A 25,437-nucleotide genomic window follows, 5' to 3' on the forward strand; every position below is an offset into this window, starting at 1 on the left:
TTAGTAACCCAAGAGAAAATCTAAATATCTTTGGCTCCAGCAAATGAAGATTTTTTTACAGCTTCATTCCACGCTCTTCTCCTCTGCATTCCCACATTCTCTTTGAGCTCCTACAGACTATTCCATCCTTGCAGATATCTATCACTACAGCCATATGCCTTCACTCTGCATTTTAAAATCAGTCAGTGAGTCACTGAGGTCAGCGGGACTTGGCCTTTCTGGTTTAACTCTGAATGGAAGCAAGGGAATCAAACTCACCATATTGTCTCATTAACAGTGTTGGGCACTCACAGCCCATTATCTGGAGGGAATACTTTCTTCTATTTTGAGAAAGATTCATTCAAACCTTAAGACAGGCACTGAAATTCTCTTTGTCAGACTCACTAATTTAATACATTTGTCCATCAGTCAAGGTGTTCTGTTTTCCCCAAGACCCTTGTTGTTCCTCTTTGACATCTGGCTTAGGGTGCCTATGACAACTACAACAAGAACTTGGAAAAGAGCCTTTCTCTGAGCTCTGTACCACTCCATTTTGGGCTGTGCCTTTACATATCCTCCTGCTGAACAAGCTAAGATTAGCTCTGTTCGGGATAACTGTTCTGTGTGCAGCCAGTGTAGCAACTTGTTCTTTGATGTGCATTGCTGGCAAATGCCCTAAGCTGAAATACAGGTAGAATTCAGCAACACGGAATACTGCCTGTGGGAAAAATGTTCGATGTTTAGCCAGGTTTCAATTAGCAAGGCAGAGTGGTGCCATAGCTGTAGCCTTGATTTGTTTCTGCCTGCAAAAAGGAGACTGCCTTCTCCATCAGTTTTTTTTACTGATTTCCAAGGAACCAGCATAACCTTGGATGTCCAGCAAAAATTCTTGCTTTGTCTTGCAATGTATTTGTGATGCTGAATAACAGAGGTTGTAGTAACAGAGGCAAGAATCATGTTCATGTTTTACTGCTGCAATAGAGGAACCACATTAATACGCCAAAGTTGCAAATAAAAATCAAAAGCACAAACAAATCTGCACAAGGCAGAAGGAAAGCACAACAGCCTTTGAAAGTGTATATTACTGTATTGCAACCTGTAAGAAAAACACTTCTCATTTTACCAGTAAATCACTGGCCTTCGGGAACAGAGAACACTTAGGAACATAGATAACAGCCCTAAAGGAAATGCTAAACACATCAGGAAATCTTGAGAAGAGTAAAACAAGATTTATTTTTTTCAGAAGCTAACGGAGTAAGTCATCTTGATGCGGAAAGCAAACCCGTCTGATCTCGAAGGAACCCCAGAGGCACTGGCCAAGGGGAGATGGCCCGGCCATGCCCGGGGCGGTGAGGCGGGACGAGCCTCGGCGGAGCCGGCCGGGGGTCCGGGAGTGGCGCAGCACCTTGCGGGCCGGAACAGGGCGGGAGCCGGCCCGGGATGCAACAGGTCCCCGACCGCAGGCTGCGGGCTCAGCCTGCCCCGCTCGGCTCCGCCGCACCGGCACACAGCCTATCCCAATCTGCACTCCGCTCGCCCAGCACATCCCGCCGGGGTTAAACCCCTCACGCTCCTCCTCTTCCTCCCCCCCACCATCCATCCCGGCCTGTCGGGGTGGTCCTGCAGCCCCGGCCCGGGGCAGAGCCCGCCCTCCGTAATCCATGCGCGGGCGGCACCGCCACCACGGCTGCCGCGGCGCTCTGAGGCGGAGCGGGCTGCGTTGTGCTGGCCGTGCCCCGCCGTCTCCGGCTCGCTGGCCCCTTTCGACCGGTGAGTGCTGCGGGCGGGCGCGTACGTGAGGAGGGGTCCCGGGCAGCTCCGGCGGGGCCGTGGGGGGCAGCAGGCGGGGATGAGGCTCCTCCGCCTTCTCCCGCTGCGGGCGGGAGGTTGTGGCCGGCAGAGCGCGGCTCCTTCCTTCGCGGGAGAGCGGTGGCGGGCGGGGGAGCTCCGTGAAGCCGAGCGACGGGGGGAGGCGGGTGGCCGTCGAGGGAGGCGGGTGCCCGAGGGAATGGGGCTGCCGGCGGGAAGGGCTCCCAGGGGGCTCAGCAGAGGCTGGGAAAGCGACCTGTGGGAGCCGCGGGATGGAGGCGCCCTGAGAGCGCGGGGTGAGGCGGGGACAGAGGAGCGGCCGGCGGGCAGGTCAGTGCTGCGGGGGGGCTGGGGAGCGGATGGCGGGAGAGACGGGTTTGGCCGCGAGGAGGGGGCTGCGGCACGGCGGCGGATGCGGCCGGTCCGCGGGGAGCCAGGGCGGGTCCGCTCGCCGAGCGGGGCGGCGGGCACGGGGTGCGCATTCGCTCCCGGGGGTCGTGTGAGGCGGCGGCGGCTGGGGAGAGGTCGGGGACAGCTGTGAGCTACCGGCAGATGAACGGAGAGGAGCGGCGGGAGCTGGGCGGGCAGAGCCCCAGAGATCTCCGGAGGGAGGGGAAGCCGCTCCACGGAAAGGAGGCGGAGGGCACCTGCCCGGGGCGAGGCGGGCGGTGGGGTCATGTGAGCCGCCTCGGGGAGGCGGACAGGGCTGTGCTGCCCTCGAAATCGGCTCATCAGGGGCGGGGGCTGGGGGAGCAGGGAGGCGACCCCCGCCTGGGCTCTGCGGTGGATGCGAGCGGGGAGAGGGCCCGTGCGCTCCTGCGGGCTCCGCGCTCCGCACGGCAGCGCTGCGGCGGTGCCGCCCGCCTCGGAGCAGCTCCCTGAGGCGCTGCTGCCGCCGCTGCCCGCTGTGCATCTGGGCAGATCGCGCCTGCACACCCCGGCTGGCCAAGCGTCTCCTCGGCCGAGGTGAGCTCTGCAGTGAGCCGGGGGCCTCGTCCGAGAGCTGGAGAGAAGGGGCAGTGTGGTGGTAAACACGGGCTGTGTCTTCTGCACGGAGATGCAGATGCGCCGGTGAAGAAACTACCACGTCGGTCGGTATTCCAGCAGAGGCAGAGCTGCGGTGCCCGCGCTCCTCTGCAGTTTGCAGATAAGGACAGCCTGTTAGAGGAAGAGGTCTCTGAGTAATTGGAAAGAACGTGAAGGAAAGGTTTGGTCTCCGCTGCTAGTGGGAAACGTGCGTCGTGTTGCGGTACCTTGGTGTGGGGACACGTACACAGCGCTTATCAGTTCACACGTCCCAAAAACTACCTGTTATGGGCTGGACTTACTGTGTTTTACAGTTTTCTATGTGATGCTGGAAAGTAATTTAACAAAGAATGATCTATGGATTCTGGGGTAAATGCACCACTTAGAATCAAGTTAAATAAATTATTTGGTTAGTGAAAATGTACTTTAAATATTTATGCAGTCAGCTGAAAATCAGACCTGCTTATAATTGGGGAAAGGTATCTCACCTGGAATTTTTACTTCGGCTTGCAGGTGGCTGTGACTTGTAAAACAGAAGAATTTTTTGATGTTGCTTTTTTAGTTTATTATTTTGAAATTAGTAAGAAGCTGTTCAAAGCAAACTGGATTCTGAATATTCAAATTTTCCTGACCCAATCCAATATTTACTTAGTTGATTTGAACATATAGCAGGCAAGTCAGATGGGTACCAAGGCTTCCTTGTGTGGAAGATGCTATTTATTTAGTTTCTCTCAGTGCTGCCAAGCTCTGTTCTGCAGTCCCTGGTGTTTATTATGTTTATCTGCTTCTCAGTCCTCCTATGGCAACAGGTTGCGATTGTTGGTAGGCCTAGGCAGATTTTGTAACAGAAAACTATACCTTTTTAACCTGCCAGTATCTAACTTGGCTTGCTGTGTTGAGTCTCTTGAGTGGGAAGGTGGTGGTGTGGGTTTGGTTGTTTTTTGGGGTTCTTTTTCCATACTTAGGAATTTCAGTCTGCCTGTAACTCTGTTTTGTGGCTGTTTTAATTTCACTTCTGGTGGTTGCTGGCATGGTGGACAGGGATTATGGACTTGGATTTTCAAATGTGTAATTGAAAAAATGTAACAAATGTACTCAGAACCTTTGTGCGGGCTTCCTATGGCCAACTGCACCTACCACCATCGCAGCCCAGCCTGGTTCACTGCCAGCAGGTTCCCCCATTGAGCTTCAGCAGTGCAGCCCTGGCTGATTGAATTTCAGTTCACAGGGTTAGTCATGGTTGCATCGCTGCACTGCAGTGCTGGATTTGCATGGATTGTGGTGCTAAACAGGAGGCCAGTGCCATTGGAACAAAGAGCTGCACATCATGCTGCCTCTGAGCTCTGTTACTCACAGCTGGTGTATCAGGGCAGTTGCTGAACTAAAGCATCTAGCTCTCTCTCATCTTCTCGTGTTAAACTTAAAGCAGAGGTTGGTTTTGGAAAATACTTTTAGTAACAGGATAGCATTGTCATCTCATATCTGAGATGATAATGCTACTGTATATTTGAGTGATGACTTTTCCACAGGTAGTGTTTAAAAGCCCAGGAGTTATGCTTAGTGATTTGCACATATAGAATATTAGTGTCAGCCACAGAATAAAATGCAAAAGCTTGAGTCTCTTCCAAATGGACATTTGCAAACCACACACAATAATGAAAATATTTTAATTTATTTTAACTTGTTAAGTACTTCACAGGGTGTGTAGTAATGAAATTGGTAGCTTGTTTGATAATTACTGTAAGCATTTGCAGGTTTCACACAGCTTCTCTTCATTCACTGTTTACTTAACTTGAGGAGGGTTGTACTGGCAGTTCCTGTAACTCATTGGCTGCAGTGATGCCACACTGTGTGTGAGGAAATGAGATGCCCACATGCTGCAATGAAGATTAGCATAAACTGCTGTTCACTTCTCTGTATTTGTGTCACTCCTGTGTTCTCAGAAGTTCTCTGAAGTTCTCAGAATTACAGATTTCAGGGATAGATTTTACCTCTTTAATGCTGTTTGTCTAGCATATTTAACTACTAATGAGCTCCCAGCTAAGTTTCTGTTCAATATCAAGAAAAGGAGAAATGCTGGGAGCTTTTTACATCTGAGTTATTTTTAGGTAGGTTGAATACATATTAGATGCTCAGAGGCATCTTAAGTTACAGGTTTAATAGTGTTTCTGCAAGTTCCTGGTTATTATTATTAATGTAACCTTGAAAACATGAGTGTTTTATGTAGTATAGAGGAGAACTGGTGTCAGTCTGGAGGAATTGCCCAGTATAGATTGTATACGCCATGTTTACTGTGATATATTTGCCAGCAGAGGGAGAGGAAGAGAACATGGTCATAAGTCTGCAGATTTATTGATTTGCAGGAAACTCACTTGAATTTTATTAAAGCCTGACTGAAAACTTGTAGAATTGGAAACTTGGGTTTTTCCACTGAACATTGTTAGTTTCACAGTATAGGAAGTGTCTTTACCATTTCAATAGTGTCCTTGTCTTAAAAATGCCCACTTGGTTAATGCATGACTACTTACTTCTAGAAGGTGTAGTGATTGTTTTCCTGTGTTGGGAGAACATTTTAAATACTTTATTTGCCTGTTTGTGTAATTAGGTAGACTTTAAATTGTCTTTAATCTAAAATCTTGCAAAAAAACCAGTTGTGTGTGTACTTTATCTTCTTCTGCCCTCGCTTTCTAATACAACAGGACACTACAGAGAGCTTTGCTTTAAGACACCAGTTAGAGAAGTCATCATCTTATCACTTTCATCTTTCTCAACCACACCTAACATTTCACTGAAATGGATGCTTTTGCATCTGTTTCCTAAACTTTTGGAATCGAGGTTCAGCCACCATGTGTGAGCTTTTTCTCCTGACTCACTGAAGTGCTGCAACTTCAGTACTTCAGAAATCTCCAGAAAACTCAACCTGACTTAGAAAAATTGTTGAAATCTCTTCTTAAGGGGAAAAAAAAAGAACTGTTGCCTTTGAGTCCCTAAAATCAAGAGCCAAACAAGGTTAAGGTGATAAAAAGTGGTTACCATTTAATGAAGGCCTCTCCAGGTGCACAACACACTGACATGCATGCTGAAATTACATTGAAAATGTACATGTGATATAGGGCTTTTATGTGCCGTAGAGCTTTTACACTTTTACAAGTTTAGCAAGTTAGCATAATTGACAAGAAGCCCCAAATAGAAATACAGTTAATGAAGTAATTCCCCTCTTGGTTTGACCCCTTCTGAAGCCCCTCCCTTCCTTGCTACTAGCTGTACCTTGTTTTGTATCTAAAACATGAGGAATTGTCTTGAGAGGGTGGCTCAGCCTTGATTGCCAGAAGAAGCAAGATCAGAACAGGCCTTCAGGAATTTGTGTATAGGAAAAGCACTGGAGTTAGCTGGGAAACTATACAGCTATACAATAACAGTCCACAGAGCTATGAAAGTGTATGAGGAATACATGTAAAAACAAAGGTGATTTTGGCATCAGAACAGTAGTGTGTCAAACTTGCACAATTTTCACTGCTCTGCCATAAAGCAAAATGAATTTTTTTCACCTAGTTGTGGTCTTGTGATATTTTGTCCTGTAGGTCTCTTGAGGTTCGATAATAAACTGCAGCCTAAGCAGTTTTCACTTTTCGACCATTTCTGTGTTCAGCCTTATAGCAAGATGTGCAAAACTTCACTAAAAACTATCTTCTAGGCTGAAGAAAACTAGTCTCAGTAAAAAATTAAAGGAGGAAAATGAATATTTTGGATTTGAGCTTTTTTTTTCTTTCCTTAATCTTTAAGAGAACATTATTTTCCATGGTAATAGGTGTTCTAAATTAGTGTGTGCTTGTGTTGAGCATATTTCAGAAGGGTTGCTAACACAACCTTTCTCAATAAGGGTTGGATAATTGTGCTAATCATAGCATTATTACTATTCATTCTTCTTGGTTTTCATAAGCCATGAGGAAGAAAGATAGGTTTGAGTGTTCCCTCCTAACTCATTTGAACAGCGGAGAAACAAAACTGCCTCTAGTCTTTAATCTGATCCTGTATTTCTTTGTTCCGTGTTTTTCTTGACCTATCCTCTGAGTGCAGCACTGACTACTAAACAAGCTTGCAAATGTGTTTTTGACCTCTTGCAAAGTACTAGTTTTCAGAAAGGTAACTGGTATTTAACCAGAGACTGTAAAGCAGGGAGAGATTTAAGTCTCACCTTACTACAGGTTTGAAGTGTCTTCAGCATCTCTTTGACCTGGAAGTACCTGGGAAGCCAAGGTGTTGGTGCAGCATTGGGCTGACTGGAGCCATGAAGAGTTTGTGTATTTTGCTGTCATTCTCACTGGTGAATGGTCTGAACACCAAGGTGGGGATGGAAAGCTTTTCTCTTGGGCAGTGCTGCTGAAAGGGGCAGCAGGCTGTGCAGCTGGTGCTCTCTGGGTGGGAGTGATGTCCTGCCAGGGGCAGCGAGCTCCACAGGGCCCGGCCCAGGCGCCCCCAAGACAAGGCAGGCTGAGGGTGGGGAGGTCAGTGCTGTGCTCACTGGCACGCCCATCAGGTGTGTGCAGCCTCCAGGACCAGAGAGTGGCAGCAGCCTCTCTGTTGCCTTTTATTTGGTTGGTTTTGGTCTGTTCCCTCAGACACTGCTGTTGCAGTGAAATCAAGGAGTCTTCCCTGGCTTCTTGTAGATGAAGACATGGTCACTTCATTTGTTGGGAAGCCAGGAGTGTTTCTGTTATGTTTCTTAAGTAGTGGTAGATTAAGCTGATGTGATTTCATAGATTCAGAATATTCTTAAACATTTTTTACCATCCAAAGTCATCTTAATGACACTCAGCTTTAGCAAGCTGTAAATAAAAATTGTTCACTTCTCCAGTTCCTAAGGAGAGCTTTGAGATAGCTTGAATTAATAGAAAGTAATTGCTGATGCCCATTGTCATCTGTCAAGAGGGTGATGTCTAGTTGGTTTTAAATTTTAGTTCTGTTTTGGTAACTTTTCCGTGCTGTATAATTTTTTTCCTTATTCTTGGAAAACAGTTAAGAGTGTCTAGTACTGAAGGTTTTGCTGAAAGGTGTAAATTCAAGAAATACGGGGTATGACTTGTAATAAGTGTCATCAACTACAGAACCATCAGGTGGTAATTAAATGCATTGTGTAATTGTTGTGACATGACATATTGTACTTAGTCAGAAGCACAATTCATGCAATGCTCCTTTAGTTTTGTTTCCCTTGGAGCTGTATCAACGTTCTCTTTGTTTGTGGGAACTCACTGACCTGGAACTGTGCATAATTCTTTTTCCACCTCTTTCAAGTACAATGTATGTAGTATAAAATTATTCACAAGCCTCAAAATGCTTTTCTTCCCTGTCCTGTCAGGCTCACTTTTGCAGCTGTTGATAGGTTCAGTTTCCACAGGAGGTTGCAGCTTGTCTTGCCCTTTGCTATTTGCTTGCACACGTGTTAATGAGCTGTTTCTTCTTTTTGCCAGAGATGTGCGCCGAGTCATTTTCACGAGAGGCTGCTGTTCCACTCTGAAGTAAAAATACATTGAAGAATTGCAGGTGTGAGAGTGCACCAGCACTGTCCTGGCTAGACAGCCACTCCTCAAGTGAATGTATTGAAGATTTCTAGACTTGGTTGGACAAATACCTCTACCTCCAGTTTTATGAATACTGCTCGCTATGGCTGTGGAACTCTGTTTGCTGCTACTGCTGCTTTGTGGAAGTACAATTTCAGAGGTACAGCCTATATACAAACCACCTCCTGGAACTTTGGATTTTGGATTTGTACCAGCCAAGACCTACGATACAGGTGCATACCATGAACCAGGGGCAATAGGAATTTTGTTTAAAATAGTACATGCATTCCTGTACTTGGTGCAGCCAAATACTTTTCCTCAAGGTAAGTGGATAAACTACCTCTGTTTAAAATACAGATTTGTTATTGATGTTGTTATATTGATTTGTTATATTGATAACTCCTATCATAGATATCAAGGCTATAATCAGGAGGTAAAATAGATGAAGGGCTTTTTATGTAGCATGTGCTGCAGCTTGGAAATCTGTACAGTTGTGTATAAGAGAATATTTTTCTGCTAAGTATAATGGGGAGGAGGTTGTTAATGAAAATGAAGTGTTGGTGACCTTTCACAGAACTTTGGTTACATATCTCAGAGCTGTCACTGATGGGTTTGAGGCTTGTTTTCTTAACTGAAGCAGCATGAGATAGAAGTATAGGATAAGCTGCTTTGTATTTACCATTAAATCCATTAGAGACAGCTGAATTTTTCACACTGTGATAAACAGGCACATGGTTATAATATCATAAGATTTAGCCCAGGAAATTTGAAATAAATTTCATTTGTTTCCATATATTTGCATCCATGGTCAAGTTTTATGTAAGAGCAGGTCCGTTACACAGCTGTGTGTAGTTTCTTGTTCCTTTGAAAGCTGTCAGGTTAAAACTTGAAACTGCACTTGTTTTAATAAGACTTTTTTTTTCCCTTTGTTTCTTACTAAGCTGTCCCTTCTAAAGGAAAACTTAAGATGTTGGAGAAGTGTGTGCAACTTTATTGAGGTTGCATTGATTAAAAGGTGCTTTTGGAAATGGTAGTTTTATCAACTTTTCAACATGCTTTTTGTTTCACTTAGCTCTTAAACATGCTAATGCTTCTGTATAATACTGGCATTTAAAATTGTATCAAGGTGAACCTTTAATTAGATATAAGAATGGCTTTGGTTTGAAACTGATTCCTTTTGGTGATTTAGCTGCAACTGTGTATAAAAGGTGTTTCTATTATTTTGTAATACAGCTTTCAATTTAGAAATTTAAACTTTAATTAGTCTAATGGGTCACATATCTATATGATATCTGTGAACTGCTGTTTGCTTGGATTTTTGACATTTCTTCGTGCATCTCTGGCATAACTGTAGAAGAATGAGCTCAGCTGAACTTGAATGAATGAATTCTATTTAGGCAAAAGCTCAGAATCTGAGAGGTTAACCAACAGAATATTATTCTGCAATGGGCCAGAAAAAATGGCCTTTGTGAAAACAGGCCAGAAAAATGGCCTGTTTTCCTGCAGGATGTGTGTTTTGAGCAGATCTTGCACAAGGTGTAATGAGAGCAGTTGCATGAAGGTGACAGTAATCTCACTTTTAGGGGGCACTGTTTCCAGATACCTCTGCTTCTTTTGCCTCTTTCCTTCTGTTAAATGATCAGGTGAGCTGTTTGTGTCTCTGTGAGACCTGATGGTGAGGATTGCCATCTGCATTCAGCTCCTGGAGGCAAGCCTCTACTCTGCCTGAAGCTCTGCTTACGCTTGTGGAAACTTGATTTCACTGAGACATTTACTGTCCCTTTATATTACCAAGAATTTGTCTGTAGTCTTGTATGTCAGAATTAATATCTGATGTCCTAAGCATGTGAATAATTAGTGAGTATAGACTTTATGGTCAAGGTTATTTTCTGGTGGGACTGCTCGTAGTAAGTTCTACATCAAGTTGGTATTGTGACCTCCAGCATTAAAGAAGTAAAGAATTTGTTCTTAGCTTGTAAGTTTTCAACATCTCATACTTCTCCCTACTTGCTTGAAGATACTTTTTGCCAAATCAGGTGTTTTCAGAACTTTGCCTTTGCTATTTGCATTAAGTGAAGTCATGTTCCCATGGCCCCACATGCTGCACTGCAAAACACAGATTTGGCAGATCATATCAGTTTGAGTCATACCATTTAATTGGCTAATCCCCATAATCTCTTTTGCCATATGCTGTTCTATTTTCACGTTCACTGTATTAATGGTGCAGTTACATATTTAAAATGGGTGTTTTGTTTTGGTTTTTTAAAATTGAAATAGAGTTAATTCTGATTCAGAGGTGAAAATAAACATGATGACAAATGGGCACAGAAATCAAGCCTTTTGATGTTTCTATTTCAGACTTCATGGTTCTGGTGGGACTGGTGCTTCAGAACAGTTAGCTCCAGGTTGATGTCCCAATCTATTGCATATAACCACAACATAGAGAAGTGTCATTTGTGTGTAAGCCTTGGCAGCAATCACTTAGACCTTTGATCTTGGTAGTCTTAGATTTTTTCCTAATATTTGGGAGTACTCAATGTTCAATTTTCCAATGTGTTAGTACTCTTACCTGGGAGGAGAAGTGATAGGATTGTCTAATTGCATGTAGATACTCCTGCCTTTGTAAGTCATCTTCTGATAGTGCTGTGATGGGTAACAGCCACAGTCCTTCAGTCCAAAGTATGCCTTTATACTTCATGCTTTTATGCTTTATATTATATAAATATATACTATATATTTATATATATATGCTGTATAAATATATATAGTATATATTTATATATATACTATATGCCTTTATGCTTTATTATTATGCTATGATAAAAAAAGATTTTAAGTAGATGAGAGTCTTTGGGAAGTGTTATTCTTAATGGCATGCTGCTAAGACTCAACAGTTGAAAGGAATCACTTAAAGGAAAAAATCAGTCAAGAAATATTTTGTGAGTTTTTTTTCTAGTTACGTCTAGATAAGTAATTATTTATTCCCTTCTAAATTTGTTCATGCCATCAAGTTTGTGGAAATATAACTTTAATCTAGGTTTAGAATTAATAAGTAAGTTATGAATCAGATTAATTATAGTTCTCATGTAAAATACAGTAACAGAACCAGGGCAAGGAACTGTAAAGCCTTTAGGATTTTTTAAATTGCTGAATCTTTAAGACCAGCACTGTGCTCTTTGGATATGGCAAGGACCTAACTCAGAAGAGGTGAATTAGGATATCTGATTGCAGTGCTTCAGTGAGTCTAAATGGATTCTGCTTTCAATTCCACCAGTCAAATATTTTTGTACTCATTACCAGATGATGCAGTGCTGTAAATGGGAATGAGTTAGCTCTTATTCAGGGAAGCAGCCTCCCCTTTGGTTAATGATACACTAGAGTGGAAAGGACTGGTCACTGGTTTGCTACCTGAGGCTCAGTGGGTGACTTTAATCTCAGTGTGCCTTTGTTCCTCCATGGTAATGATTGTGCTGCTACTCCTTTTGTTTAGGGCTGTTTAGGATAGAGGCATCATTTTCCTTCTTGTTAATAACACCACTCAAAGAGATGATAATAGGAAAATTACAAGCTCCTTCTATCACTTAGCTAAGAAGGAGGACGTCTAACAAAACGGAAAATCTGTTTTTCTTACATAAAAATTCTCAAACTGTAGCATTGATCTGTTGATAAAGTTGTCACTGCATGGTTGTGAGATGGTTCATGTCATCTGTTGTGCTGGAAACCATCAGATATGAACTTGGGATGGACAGGGCATGGTCAGTATGATGCTGTGGCTGCTGTGAATTATTATAGTTTTGTCTTTGTTCCCATGCAAACAGTTGTTAGTTGTAATAAGAGAATGTTAATCTCAGCTTCCAGTTCCCAGCAGAGTGTGCCCAGCAAATCTTTGGCTTCTCAACTTGTGTCTTGTAATAAAAATATGAAGCCTTCACAAAGGAAAGAAGCCAGGAATAAAGCTCCTGCTCCTATTTTTAGGAGAAATATGACAGAAACTTACAAGCCTGTTTACCTTACCCTACCGTGGCTGAACATACCGCAGAAAAATGTTACCAGTTACCTTACAACTGCTTTTCTCCAGCTTCTGACTTTTCCTCTGGATAAGCATTTCTGCTGAAGCAGGAGTTCAGCTTTGATGTAAAAGTCAACTGTTGAATGCAGGTACATTCTGGGCAAAAGATAGTGTGAAGAGTTAAATGTACTGTTTGCTGTGGGGAACATAACCAAGATGATTTTTAGACCTGGACTAAACCTCTCAGTTCCTTCTGACTGCAGAATCTTGCTTGCTGAACAGTTTTATCGGACTGATGATCAGAACTTGTCAGGTTCTGTGTCTGACCCTGTTTGGTCTTTTCCTCCTCATCTATTCAGCCTTTAAAGCAGCTGCAGATTGTGAAGTTCAGCAGGTTGGTCTTGTGTTATCTCAGTAATTAATCATATGAATGTATTCAGTAATTAAATTATTTCTAGATATTTTAAAGAAGAAACCTGTAACTTGATGTGAAAATAAACTGTATCTGTAGCTAGTATAGCTGTTGCAGAAAATGCATATGCAAAACCCTTCTGTTTTGAGTAGGTTTGATGAGCTCCTAGAATACTAATTTGTAAATCTATTGGCTGTGTTGAGGCTCTAAAGCAAGTAATCAAAACACTTTATCACCCCCTCACTTAAACTTAGTAAGGCAGAATTACTTTGTATGTGCTTGTGTCAGTCTTCTCTGCCTTCTGGAACTAATTCTTCAGTGCTCATTTTTATTTAGTTTCCTGTTAATAATAAGTCTTCCACAGCTCCCCTACAAGAGCAAATGTGTATGTCTGGATGTTGGAGCTAAGCCCAGTTATTTGTACATGGTAGTGCCCTTTTAAACTTAAGATTTTTCCCAGGAATGTTGAGCATGTCTGCACAAGGTGAGAGGAATTTGAGAGGATTGTGGTCTGGCTCTGGCTCTGCAGGTGCTACATTCCAGCACCACAAGATTTTGCACAGGTACCTACAGCCATTATAACATTTCATAAAAACATAGTTTAGGATATCCTTTTTTCCAGTAGTGTGAAGACTCAGTTTTAGTTTGGATGTGATAAACTCCTTTTTTTGAGCTAGTGTTTGATAGCAACTCCCTTATGCAGGTGGGTTAGTTTTCTCAAAGCTTACATCCTGAATCTGGGTTGGGAGCACAGGTGGAACTGGTGCAGGAACTGCGAAGAGCAATCTGCCCATTAGTAAGTTAGCTGTTGGATTGGCTCAGTTCTGTTGTCAAGTGACAGTCAGTGCCTTCCCTCCATCCCTCTGGTGTTTTTCCACAGCTGTGAGTAGGGCTGTGGTGTGAATTTAGAATAATGCCTTAAATGTGAATATGAAAAATGCAGGTGTGACAGGTGCACTGCAAAATGCAGTGACAGGTGTGACAGTGGTGGGGATTTGGGATAACAGTGTTCCTTCAATTGGAAATACAGGTATACATTGAAAGAAATTTCTTGTATGCAATGTTGGAAATACTGGGGAAGATGGAGCAGCAGGAAGATATGAGATAATTCAGCCTCTTCTCTGCCCACTCATATGCATTTAAGGAAATAGTGTTTAAAAAAAAATCACTGCTCATTTTGTGTTGGGAAGTTAAGAGCTGCTCTGCTTGGTGACATGCCCATGTAAGTGAGGAGCAGTCTGAGAACATTTCTGAAGCAGATTTAAGGCTGGCTTTTTAATTTTCTTAGGCATCAGAAGAGTAATTCTTTCCCCCCTGATTTATTCAGAATGGCAGAGTAACAGATTGCTTGTCAAAAGGACTTTCTGTGGGCAGGGAGGAGACAGGGCTTTTAGGGAGCAGAGGCTTATATAGATGATCTGCTGGAGGTTACCACAGAAAACTAAAATTGCAAAGGTTAAGGCTTCTGTGATGCCTTCCTGCCCACTTCTTCTGGATTATGTAAGCAAGGAATCTCTTTTGCAGAGAGGCATTTTAGGGAAAATACGGAAGTAATTTGTTAATCAGTATAGCATAGTTGATAATTTGACATTCTTGTTCTTTATGTCCAGCTGGAATTCTTTCTCTACAGTATCCTCACTGCTTGCCCTGATCTGGTGTAATTCTGCCTGCCAGCTCTGCCTAGGAGGAAAAACATGCTTTGACAGCAATTGGAAAACATCAGTTCAACTTTACAATTTCAACACTTAGGACAGAAGGGAGAAACTAGAAAAAACAAACCTCAGGTAGAGCTTGAGGGCATTGGGTTACTTTCCATGGGAAGGGTACTTGAAAGTGGCATTAGCACAGATGGCTGTGGTAATTCCTGCAGGGTACCTCAAATAGCCATGCCTCGTGGAGTTCAATAATAATCAAAATTAAAGAGGCTTGTTGTGTGCTCTTCAGCTCCTGCTTCCCCAATCTAAACTGCCTTCTCCCCATTCCATATGAGGCAGCCACATGCGTTCTGTCTGTGGGAACATCTCTGGCCAGTGGGTTGGGCATGTTCTTTATGGAGTACTGAGGAACTCAGGAAACCTGCTGATAGTTACAGCATGGACAATCCTTAAAGCTGTTCTGACCCTGTTCTGTTTGTGGATGTTACTGGGAGACACAAGGTATAGCCACAGTGCTGATCAGCATTGCCTGCTTCAGCATACATATACACACACACACACACACACACATATATGTATATACACATACATGTATATATATATATATATATATATATATCAGGGGATATGTTCTGGATGCAACTAAATCCAGGGGTGCTGACTACAAGGAAGGGAGGGGTGTGAGTACAGCATGGTATTGTGAATGGACATGGCCTTGTTTGTTTGTCATACTAAGTAGAGTCTTCATTGGTGGGGTTTGCATTTTTTTTTTTTTAAGCTGAGGTACTATGTTCTGGAAATTCATTTATTTATGTAATTAGCACTGTTGTACTTTTAGTACCACTAAAAGCATGATAGCTTGTGTGAGACTTGCAGAGCATACCTGCAGCACCTCCTGTGGTGAGAAGTGGGACAGAACAGGTTTTGGATCAGCCGCATTGTCTGGCACCGTGGATGGACCTCTTGGAAAATCACCAGCAGCTGCAGACATCTTCTGGGTTTTCAGGCAGCTCTGCCGAGGCACCATGGTTTTCCCAGCTCAGCAGTGGCCACTGCTGTGCTGTTCATCCTGCCTCTCCATTTAATTTTTACAGGCTTAGCTATCCACATAGTGCTGAACCTCATTCTCATTTCTAACTTACAGCTCTGGAACTGATGGGGAGAGAAGGGGAGGGGGGAACATCACTGAATTTATTGGAATTATGTTTGCACAAGCTTCCAAGGGACTTCTCAGTTCTTTCATCATCTTGGCTGCTATGAAGCATTTGGAGTTAATCATATGAAATACTGTACAGAGACTGCCTGCTATTGGAAAGACAGTCATTTGAGCTCTCTTTTCTTTGTTACAGACCATCATAATAAGATAGCACAGCCTAGCACTATTATATTCCTCTGGTGATTTGCTTAGGTGGTTGTTCACAGAAAAATAAACCCCTAAGTCTTGTTCAGTGATGCCTTTTTCTTGAATGATGTCAGCTGAAGTAAGGACAGCTTGATGGATCTGTGCAAGGAATCTTTCCACAGTCCTGCTGGTCATTTTTCATTGCATTGAAAATGACAATCAGTATTTTTTCCTCTCCCTTTTTCTCATTATTGTTTTTGCTTCTCAAGATGGTCTGTGTAACTTTCAGATTGTAACCAAAGTGGTGCCTTTTCCAAGTGAATATGCAACATTCAAAAGTTGCTGGAGCAAAATAAATGTGTAAATGTGAATTATACTTTTAACAGTATTGAAATTTTCCACATATGCTTTTCTTCCTTTTTCCAAAAGTGAGTTATGTTAGAAGAGAAACCAGGTGCCACAAATGTCAGTCAGTGTAGTTTAAGCTGAATAAACTATCAGTATACACATTTTAGTGTAAGCCTGCCAGTTATAAGAAAGCCCCACAAACCTACTTTTACCTTTTTTTTCGATAAGCACATAAATTTCTTACCTAAAAACACTTGTGTGATTAAGTTATGACTTGTATTGCATCATAACAGAGTCAGGATCTTTCTTTTGACAGAAAATATACAAAATTATTTTATTTTGGTGAACTTCAAAATGTGATTAGAGTTGTGAATGTGAATATTGCTACTACTATCAAATATTGCTTTGGCAGTTTAACTCAGCTGAGAGATACCTGTACCAAATAAATCCGAGCATCAGGCCTAATGAGCTCTCTTCAGAGTAGCAATCTTTGTTTTTGCTTTGATTTTTGAGTGCAGTGATGGTCTCTGTAGTGCTTTGAAGCAATATGTATGCCCCAGTTATCAGACATATGTGGAAATTTGTGGCTCTTGCAGAAATGGGGAAGTGGAGAAAGGGAATTCTGAGGAGTCTCAGGGAAGGTGCCAGAATGCCAGTCACTGAAGTAAACTGGTCAGCAGGTCTCCAGCATGTCATTCTCAATTAATTATCTGTGTTCATATTTCTGACAATCCAAGTTATGCAAGAGAGGATTTTCTGTGCTTTCCTCAGTTTACAGCAACTCCTGAGGAGATAAAGGAAGAGAAAAAAATGTTGTTCATACAGTCCAAATATTTACAATTTTGATCACCAAATCCATTATGTGCACAATCCCAACCTATGCAGAAGTTGCTGAGCCTGTGCAGTGTGCTAAAGCAGACAGACACACGGTGCACCAAGTAAATCTCTGCCTGTAATCTGCTGTAAATCCTTAGCAGATGGTGCCTAGGGAGAACTTGAGGTAGCTACTGCAAGCAAAGCAAGTGGCAGAAAATAGCTGTCATGGCACAAACAGTGTGCTACAGAAGTTTTGTTGCCTTCAGAAAAAGAGAGAATGTACTTTCTGTGTGGAAGACTTCTTCAAAGCTTTCAACTTCATTTTGTGTCTGCGTGATGCATGCAAATTCATTGCAGCCTCCTAAGGAAGGATTTTTCTAAAGGCTTCTGTTTCTTTTTTCTTCTTCCAAAACTTCAGCAAGAACAGAACTTCCTTTGTCGCAAGGAACAACTGGAAAGCCTCTGCAAAGGTTGTTTTCAAAGGAGAAATCTTTCATTCCATGCATCCTGTAACGGTCGATACTGTGGCTGTTCCTTTTTCTTCAAACCTTTTCCTTGGCCAGGCTCTTTAACCTTGTCTGGGAGTGTCAATGGAAAGCAGAATGTGCCTAAGGAGAAAATGTGAGAGACTGTGCTGAAGAGTAACCTCAAGTTTGGGGCAGCTGTGTGGTGTGAGGGTTTCCTGTGGAGTTTGGTCTTCCTACCTTCCATTTTTGGGAATTGGGGACCTTTTTCTTGTGTGTGCACTAAGTTCATTAACTGTAACTTTTATCTGATCCACTGCTGTATAATTTATTTCTTCAATAGACTAGTGTTGTTTTCTGTTAGGAAGGGTGTAAAGAGAGTCTCCTTAATTTCACATTCCAGTTACCTTGGAAGCTTTGCTGCCATGCAGTTCCTTGTCTTCAGCAGTTCCACCATGCTTGGTCCTACCTGTGCTCTGGCTAAAGCTCTCCCTGTTAGGCCATTTCTAAGGCTTCAACCCTGCTCATAGCTTTTCATCTGCTCATTACCTCCTTCATATTGCATTTCTGCTGTCTCTCATATCCCTGCACTGCATGCAGTGCAATCTAAGGTGCACTTCTAGGTCTGGTAGCTTGTCTTTGCAGTTTTGAATAAAGCAGAATGCGCTTTACAAATCTGCTTAGACGTTAAAAATGTATTTTTTGTGTTTTTGCTTGTGTCATATTGTGTGTTGTTGAATTTTGTGACAGCCAGAGTGCTGTAGGACAACAATATGTAATTAAAGAATGCAGAGTCAGAGAATGGGAATAGACAGTGGTCATGTTGATGAGAGGAAACTGCATGCTGAAGGCATGAGGAGGGTGACAAGGCAGATTGCCATAGCAGATGACAGGTTAAAATACTTAAGCAATTTAGTATGCACTTGTTGGATTTTGAGGTCCATTCAAACAAATTTTTCTGGGCATGGTGTAATAACAGGTAATAGGGCTTTGTTTTGCACGTTAGTGATGAAGTACAGCAGTGAAGTTCCCTTCTTAATTGTCTTTTTCTTTTGTCCCGAAGACATGGTGATTTTTTGCTCATTATTTCTTTAATGCACATGAATAGATGGTTGAACAGAGAATCTCCTTTCACCACCTCTGTGATGGAAATGGGTGATGTTGTGTGTGGGCTACTGAAGCAAGGGGAGATCAGTGTGTTGCTCAGGAGTTGTGCTCAAAAGGAAGAGGGTCAGAATTGCCTCTTGAAAGGATCAAGAGGGTGGAAGCTGAACCAACCTGATGTTCCCAGTAACTCAATGGAAAGAAAAAAAAGTGAATTGTATATAGAGAGACTTTACCTAAAAAGAGGGGGAGAAGTTGTCTAAGGAGGTTGGGTTTTTTTTCTTAGTTCTCTTCTAAGGACAGGAGCTATGTTCCAGGGCTGTCTAAGGAAAATACTGTGAAAAGGGGAGTGAAGCTTTTCAATCTGAAGTTGGAAAGGAATAGTCTGGACTATATGAGTGGATGCCTGGATTAGATTCCTTATCTGTGCACCACAGTCATCTCTTACTGTGCGGGAATTGGGAAGATCTCCTTGTCTGTGAGACTTCCCACCTGTCCTACAGAGTGAGTTTCCTTCCTGCTGTGCACAGAGGGGACAGAGCACATGGGGTGAGCAGAGTGAGTGTGTCAGCACCTCCCTCTCTGCAGTCACCAGCCTTGCATGATGGATCCTGCACTGCCATCAGCATTGCTGAGCTCTCACCTTGCCCTGCAGTGGGACCAGAGGGGAGTGATGCTGTGGGATTAGGGCCAGCAGGAGTGAGCAGAGCCCTCATGGAGGCAGGGACAGTAAAGGGGACCACAGCTAACCTTGGATTACACTAAAAAGGAGACCTCTTCAGTGGGAGCCAAATCTGGCCATGGTAGAGGCTATGGCTTGAGCCTTTGGGGAAACAACCAAAGCCCCATTCAAGTCAAAGAAAGTATTTTAAAATGTCAGTAAACTGAACTTGCTGTAAAACTTGCTTTAAGATACCTAGAAGGTTTTTGTCTCTGATAAGTCTGAAAGGCTTTCCTGGTTTTCTTGGCTTTGCAGGAGATGTTCATTAGTGTGACTCATAATTAAGAAAAAACCACAAGTCTGAAGTAATTTAATTCATTAATGTCAGACTAATTGACCTATATTCAGAGAGGTTCTGAACTGTTCAATGTGTATGTAGTCCATTGACTCTATCTGTTACAGATAGACAGGAACAGACTGAAATACTGTTTTATGCATAGAATGAGATAGGAATAAGGTAGTTACTAATTGATCGTTTGTATTATCTACATAATTCTCCCTGTTGTTTGGAAAAAAAATCTTATTGTAGTGCAATATGAATGCTTCAGTCATACTTCTTATTGGCTTGTTTGAAGACCTTTCTGAATAGAAACCTAATATATTATATAATGTATAATTCTCTAATATATTATATTTGTGCGCAAAAAGACATTAATTTCTGGCATAATTTGATTAATGCTGGAGTTGCACTACATCTGAACTGGCTCAGTGGAATTTTTTGAGTGAAGTGAAAGCATAGCATTCCCAAAGGTTTTACTCCAGCTACTTTCCTGTCACTAGATATGAAAAGCTTCCTTGGCAGAAGAATTTGTAATTAATTTATGTTGGTACTTAATTGCCAGACAGATTATTTTTAAATCTCTATTATTTTTGCTATCCCTTTCTGTAGAGCAGTTCTAAAAAGCACACTTAGTGATAACCTCATTTTCCTGCCAGAGTAATGAGGTATTTGGTCTATAGACACAGCACTCTCGCAGTGCAGGAGTTAGTGATTATGTTTTCTTAACTGGAGATCCTCAGAGGTTCTTCACAAATTGCATTGGTAAATTAAGAGTTCATCTGGCTAGTTAGATTTACTAGGGCAGATGGCATTTTGCATGTGTGATGAGAGCAGGAAGGATTCAGCAAAGCAATAATGTAATTAGCTGTGTAAATGAGCCTCACAAGGTAAATCTCTTTAACCCCAATGATAAAATGTGTTTTGTGCTAAAGCTGTGGATTACCGGTCCTGTGAAACAATGTGTACAGCTAGTCAAGCCAAGGTTTCAGGAGTAATCCAGTTAATTTGGAAATACAGGACACTGCTTGTTATCACACCTTCCTAACATTTTCTGTTTGAAACAGAAACAGGCCTCAGGATGGCACTTGGCCATAACACGAGAGAGAGTTGTGTGGAGTTACCTGAATTCAGTTGTAAATAAAAGCTTATTTGAATGCTGGAGATGAGATGTTCTAGCTAGGGAGGAAAGATGCTTCATAAAAGCAGACCAAAATCCCAGGCTGAATAAAATGTGAGTTGAGCTGTCTTTTCACTGTGCTGCCATGACCACTGTAGCCATATGTAGCTCCTGTTTACACAGTACCCGGCACAGGATGTTCCCCATTTCACCCTTAAGCTCTGCAGTAGTAACTGTGATTATCATCAGTGTGCAATAAAACCTGCAGAATCACAATGGTTGGGTTGCAAGGGACCTTTAAAGATCATCTGAGCAGGGAGGATTTTGTGCTGTGAATTCACCAAGGCCTGTTTGTGCCTGCAGGTATGTGAGTAGCTGCAGGTAATCTCACATTCAGTTCTAGCCCAAAATATTTTTATGGGAATACAACTTCCACTTTTCATTTGAAATGAATCAAATGAGGATATGTCTAACAGTGTTGATATAGGAAGCTATTGAAATAATAAATTCATGGTAAAGACTGGTCAATCACTGTGTGCTGCCTGGTTAGAAAAACACCCTGGAGCATCATGTTACTTCTGAAAAATCACTGCAAAGTAATCTAAGTAGTGAATCTTTATTCAGCAGGGCAGTCTCACATTCTGTAAAATTAAGGGGAAAAAATGGTCTGTAGCAGCCCTTGAGTAGTGCATGAAACCTGTGCTGTTCCTACTATTAAATTTACTCAAACCATGTGGGAACCTTTTGTAACAATTTTCAGGCTTTCTTGTTTATTAACCTAAAGATGTTTTACTTTGTGATGAGAGTCTCTAAATTCCAAAAAAGGTATGAAGTGCTATTTTCTGCATGAGTTTGTTATAGTGTATTCAGGTAGACTTGTGTAATTTTTTTGCTCACAGGCTATAAAATACAGAAACAGTATAAATAAAACTGTGAATCAGGAACACTCTGAGCAATTTAGGCATACCACAAGAAATCAGAGCACGTTTTGGGTTGTTTTGGGTTGATTTTTTAAGTATTGTCTCTTTTGCTTGCAAACCTGACTGGGCATGGCCCTGGGTGACCTGTGGGGGTCACTCTGTCCTGAGCTGGGAGGTTGGACTGGATGATCTGAGGGCTCCCCCCTTCTGTTCTCAGCTGCTCTGTTTCTCTGGAGTAGTTACTTTCATGTGCATCATGTGTACCAGCAAAGGTCCATAAATCTGTGTGGGTGTGGCTGGGTGTTTATACAAGTATGTAAAACTTCATGTAACATGTTTGAGGGTTTGGGTTTTTTAATGTTTGACTTATTATGGAGACAGACACTCAACTAGGAGAATGGGTAAATGCCTTCAATTTTTATTTAACAGGAAAAGCTAGTATTTTTAATATTTTCTTGTACCAATTCTCAATAGTAGGAAATGTATCAAAGTACATTTTTGTCAATAATAAAATCTTGCTTTTTTCATGCTTCCTGGCAGTATTTTCACTACTGCACTAAGTAATTTATAATGGAAAGCCATTATGATTGCAGGATAACTTTGGAATAATTCACACTGGAGGGGACCTTCAGACATAATCAAGTTCAATGTTTTACAAAGCAAGATGAACCTCAGAGTTAGGAGTAGCCTGGAAATGAGAGCAGGTTGCTGGGGGCTCTTCTGGTTGCCTTGAGAGCAGCATCAAGGAGAGTGATGCCACAGAGTCTTGGGCACTTGGCTCCTGCGTCTGATCCTGCACACAGGCTGTGCTGCTTCATTCATGGAGAATCACAAAAGCTTTTCCTTTTTATTCCTTCCTATCACATTCTGATTGGAGCTGGACAGTTTCTCATCAGTGGCTGTCAAACAATGCTAAAGTTGAATCAATATGTTAACAAGAGTTGTTGTTTTACCCCTTTTCCTGTATGCTGAAAGCCATCTAGCTGCAAAAAAAAAAAAATTGTGTTTATTATTTCATGCAGCCATATTTCTTAAATTTATTTACGTGGCATAGAAGTCAGCAGGAAGAAAGAAATGTTACCTCTGCTGAAGAAGAAAAATTTGTCTAACAACCAGTGTGAATTACATCTTTGGGGTTTATGAAGTTTTGCCTCACTTAGATTTGCATCTCCTTGTTACTGAAACTTTCAGAGGAGCACAGATGCTGCATGGGATGGTTGCCATGCAGGGGGGACTCTGCTGGTCCCAGTGTGAGAGACGTTCCAGAGCTGCAGCAGTGATCAGTTGTGTGTTGCCCATGCAGTGGTGTGTGCCTTTTCTTTCAGCAGTCTCATGACTCCCAAGATGCAGAGTGTGAAAGGAATTGCAGGGATCATAACTCTTTTGTGCTTCCCAGGTGCTTATTCCATGGATGTTTTAGTTCCATTTATCTTACTGTGGGGTTCAGCCTTATCTTGTACTTTATGTATGGGCTTTCCAAACTGAGGTTGCCTCAGAATAGAGTCCTTGCTCACATACCACCAGCACTCTGAGTGTTTTGGAATCTACTCCCTATGCAAGGAGTGATTTGTGGCTTGGCACTTCACTGATGTATTAACAGATTTTTGTTTTTTAATTGGCAGTCTTGCTGGCTGCAGCTCCCTTGCTGGGACTACCTGCCTTAGAGCAGGAGTTGGTGCTTTGCTGTTGTGTGTTTTCTTTCCTTGGACAATTTTCTGTGAGGAGGTCTTCAGGATCTCTTCAATCAGTCAAGTCCAAGTTCCCACTGTGGGGTGTTGAGGAGGGAGAGCTATGGACACTGCTTGCTTAGGGATTTGTTTTCCTGAGCCATGTGTGGGGTGAGAGGAGTGAGATCACAACCCCTGTGAACTCCCTGAACATACTTTATGAGTGCTACAATAAATTCTGAGAGTCCTTGTACTTTTGGGAGGTAGTCAGTTTTACACCTTCAGGTCCTTTATGGATCCCCAGTTAGGTAATTACTGGAGGTTTTTATCCTCCAGCTGGAGGTTGTTTATTAACTCTGTTAATTTGCACATGGGGAGACTAAAAACAAGACAGTAATAGGATGAAGTCCAGCTCTGTATGAGCATAGGGTGTAGAGTTCTTCCTTGAGCTGTTTGAGGCGTAGTGTTTGCCTTCCTGACGTGCTTCCTCCTCATCAGAGACCAGAAGTTTGGTCGGTTATTTCTCCTGAACATGCAAACACTGTTGTTTTACACTGCCTGGCATGGAGCATGCCCAGGGCCACTGGTGCTTCTCGGAGGCAGAGGGTCTGCAGGGCTGTGCTGCCCCTCTCCTTCGAGTGCAGGGTGACACACAAGTGGCTGGGAGCCACAGTTCCCAACTTACCTTCCATAGGGTTGTCAAAACCTTGGTAACAGTAGGCTGGTGGTGTCCCAAAAAGGGCATCCATTTGTTGCAGCTGCCAGGGTTTACTGGAGGTGGCACTAGTTGTGTTAAATTCCTGCCTTTTTTTGTGATTGCTGTATTTTATGTATTGTGAGTAAGTTAGAGTGAGTGTTGGATCAATGCATGGTAAATGCACACGTTAGGCTTTCTGATTTGTTTTGGTGGTGTTACATACTTCCTGTTGATCCAGAGATCAAAAAATAAAATACAGAAATAAAAAGTGGGGAAAGGATTGGGATAATGTCAGCAAGATAAGGATCTTCTTTGCACCCTTGAGTCAAGAAGTCATTATTGGCATGCTTGTTTTGCACATTATGTATCTAATGCTGTGTATATCATACGTGTATTTATGCATGTATGTACTTGGCATAAACATGAAGCAAGACTGATACCCAAAACATTGTCCAGGTAATTGATACATATGTGATAAACTTTAAATGATTTTATTGTACAGAGGAAGACCTCAGACAAACCTTCACTGTATTTTAGTAGCAACTGAGCTCATAAAACACACAGTTGATTAGAAAAGTTGTTACTATACAGATATATGGGGACACTTACATGCTTGCCTATGCTATTGATTGCTGTTCCTAATTTCATCTTGCCAACCTACCAGTAAAATTAATATTATTCTCTTTCCTCCGCTTTTATAAAATATGTTGTTTAAAACTGTGGAATATTCTTGCTTATTTTCAGATCTCATCAGAAAACTAGCACAGCAGCAGTTTGGAAATACACAGGGCGATTATCAAAAGGTAAATTGTCTGTGTGTATCTGCATAAAATAATGAAAATTATGACTTTGAAATTCAGGTTTTTTCCTAAACCAGGAGTTAGTGCTTTAAAAGTATATGAGCAGAATACAAATATGGATGTTTTTTAATAATAAGTAGGATGTTTTCCTGAAAAATGTGAGACCAGTTATAAAGAAAATTCCACAAGCCACTGTAAAGAGACTACTCGTAGTTAAAGATGACTTAAAAATTCCAGCTGTAATGGGATTGTTGCACAAAGACTGATGGCTCTTTGTATTGAAAAATCAGTTTGTATTTCAAAAACCTTAGGGAGAAACATTGCTGCTTAGCTCTCATGCAAATTTCACCTATTGTTTTCAAAAAGCTGAATTTGTATTCTGAATATACTATTTATATATTAGCAGGAAGGAATGGAATGTGCATCTGAGTTTGGGCTGTTCTGGAGCAGTGTTCCACTTCTGAATCAGAAGTTGAGTTTCTGCAGTGGGAATTGATGTGCCCAGGCAATGGACAAGTTCATTCATATGAGTGACTTGCTGCTGGTGCCCACAGTGTGGTGTGCCCATCAGCTCAGACACTGAGCTGTTGCTGGGACCAGGATGGCCTTACTGGTGCTTCTGGGTCTTCCCAGCAGCTCATGCCTGTTTCTCCAGTAGCTTGATAAGCTCTGCATGAGATCCTGGTCTGTGGGTTCTGTTGTTATGCTGCATC

At 42.2% G+C, this 25,437-nt stretch overlaps 1 protein-coding gene across 9 annotated transcripts in view; it reads left to right on the plus strand.

Moving 5' to 3' along the window:
- The first annotated feature begins 1,650 nt into the window (after positions 1–1,650).
- PROM1 (prominin 1) overlaps positions 1,651–25,437 on the plus strand; it is a 61,089-nt gene continuing 37,302 nt past the window's right edge. For all 9 annotated transcript variants that reach the window (XM_059470976.1, XM_059470982.1, XM_059470977.1 and 6 more), the window contains exons 1-3: positions 1,651–1,749; positions 8,283–8,695; positions 24,669–24,727. In XM_059470976.1, the coding sequence (XP_059326959.1) occupies positions 8,476–8,695; positions 24,669–24,727 (279 nt within the window). In that variant the 5' untranslated portion in view covers positions 1,651–1,749; positions 8,283–8,475. The remainder of the gene's footprint in view (positions 1,750–8,282; positions 8,696–24,668; positions 24,728–25,437) is intronic.

Source organism: Ammospiza nelsoni, chromosome 4 (assembly GCF_027579445.1).
Source record: "Ammospiza nelsoni isolate bAmmNel1 chromosome 4, bAmmNel1.pri, whole genome shotgun sequence".
Classification (NCBI taxonomy): Eukaryota; Metazoa; Chordata; class Aves; order Passeriformes; family Passerellidae; genus Ammospiza; species Ammospiza nelsoni.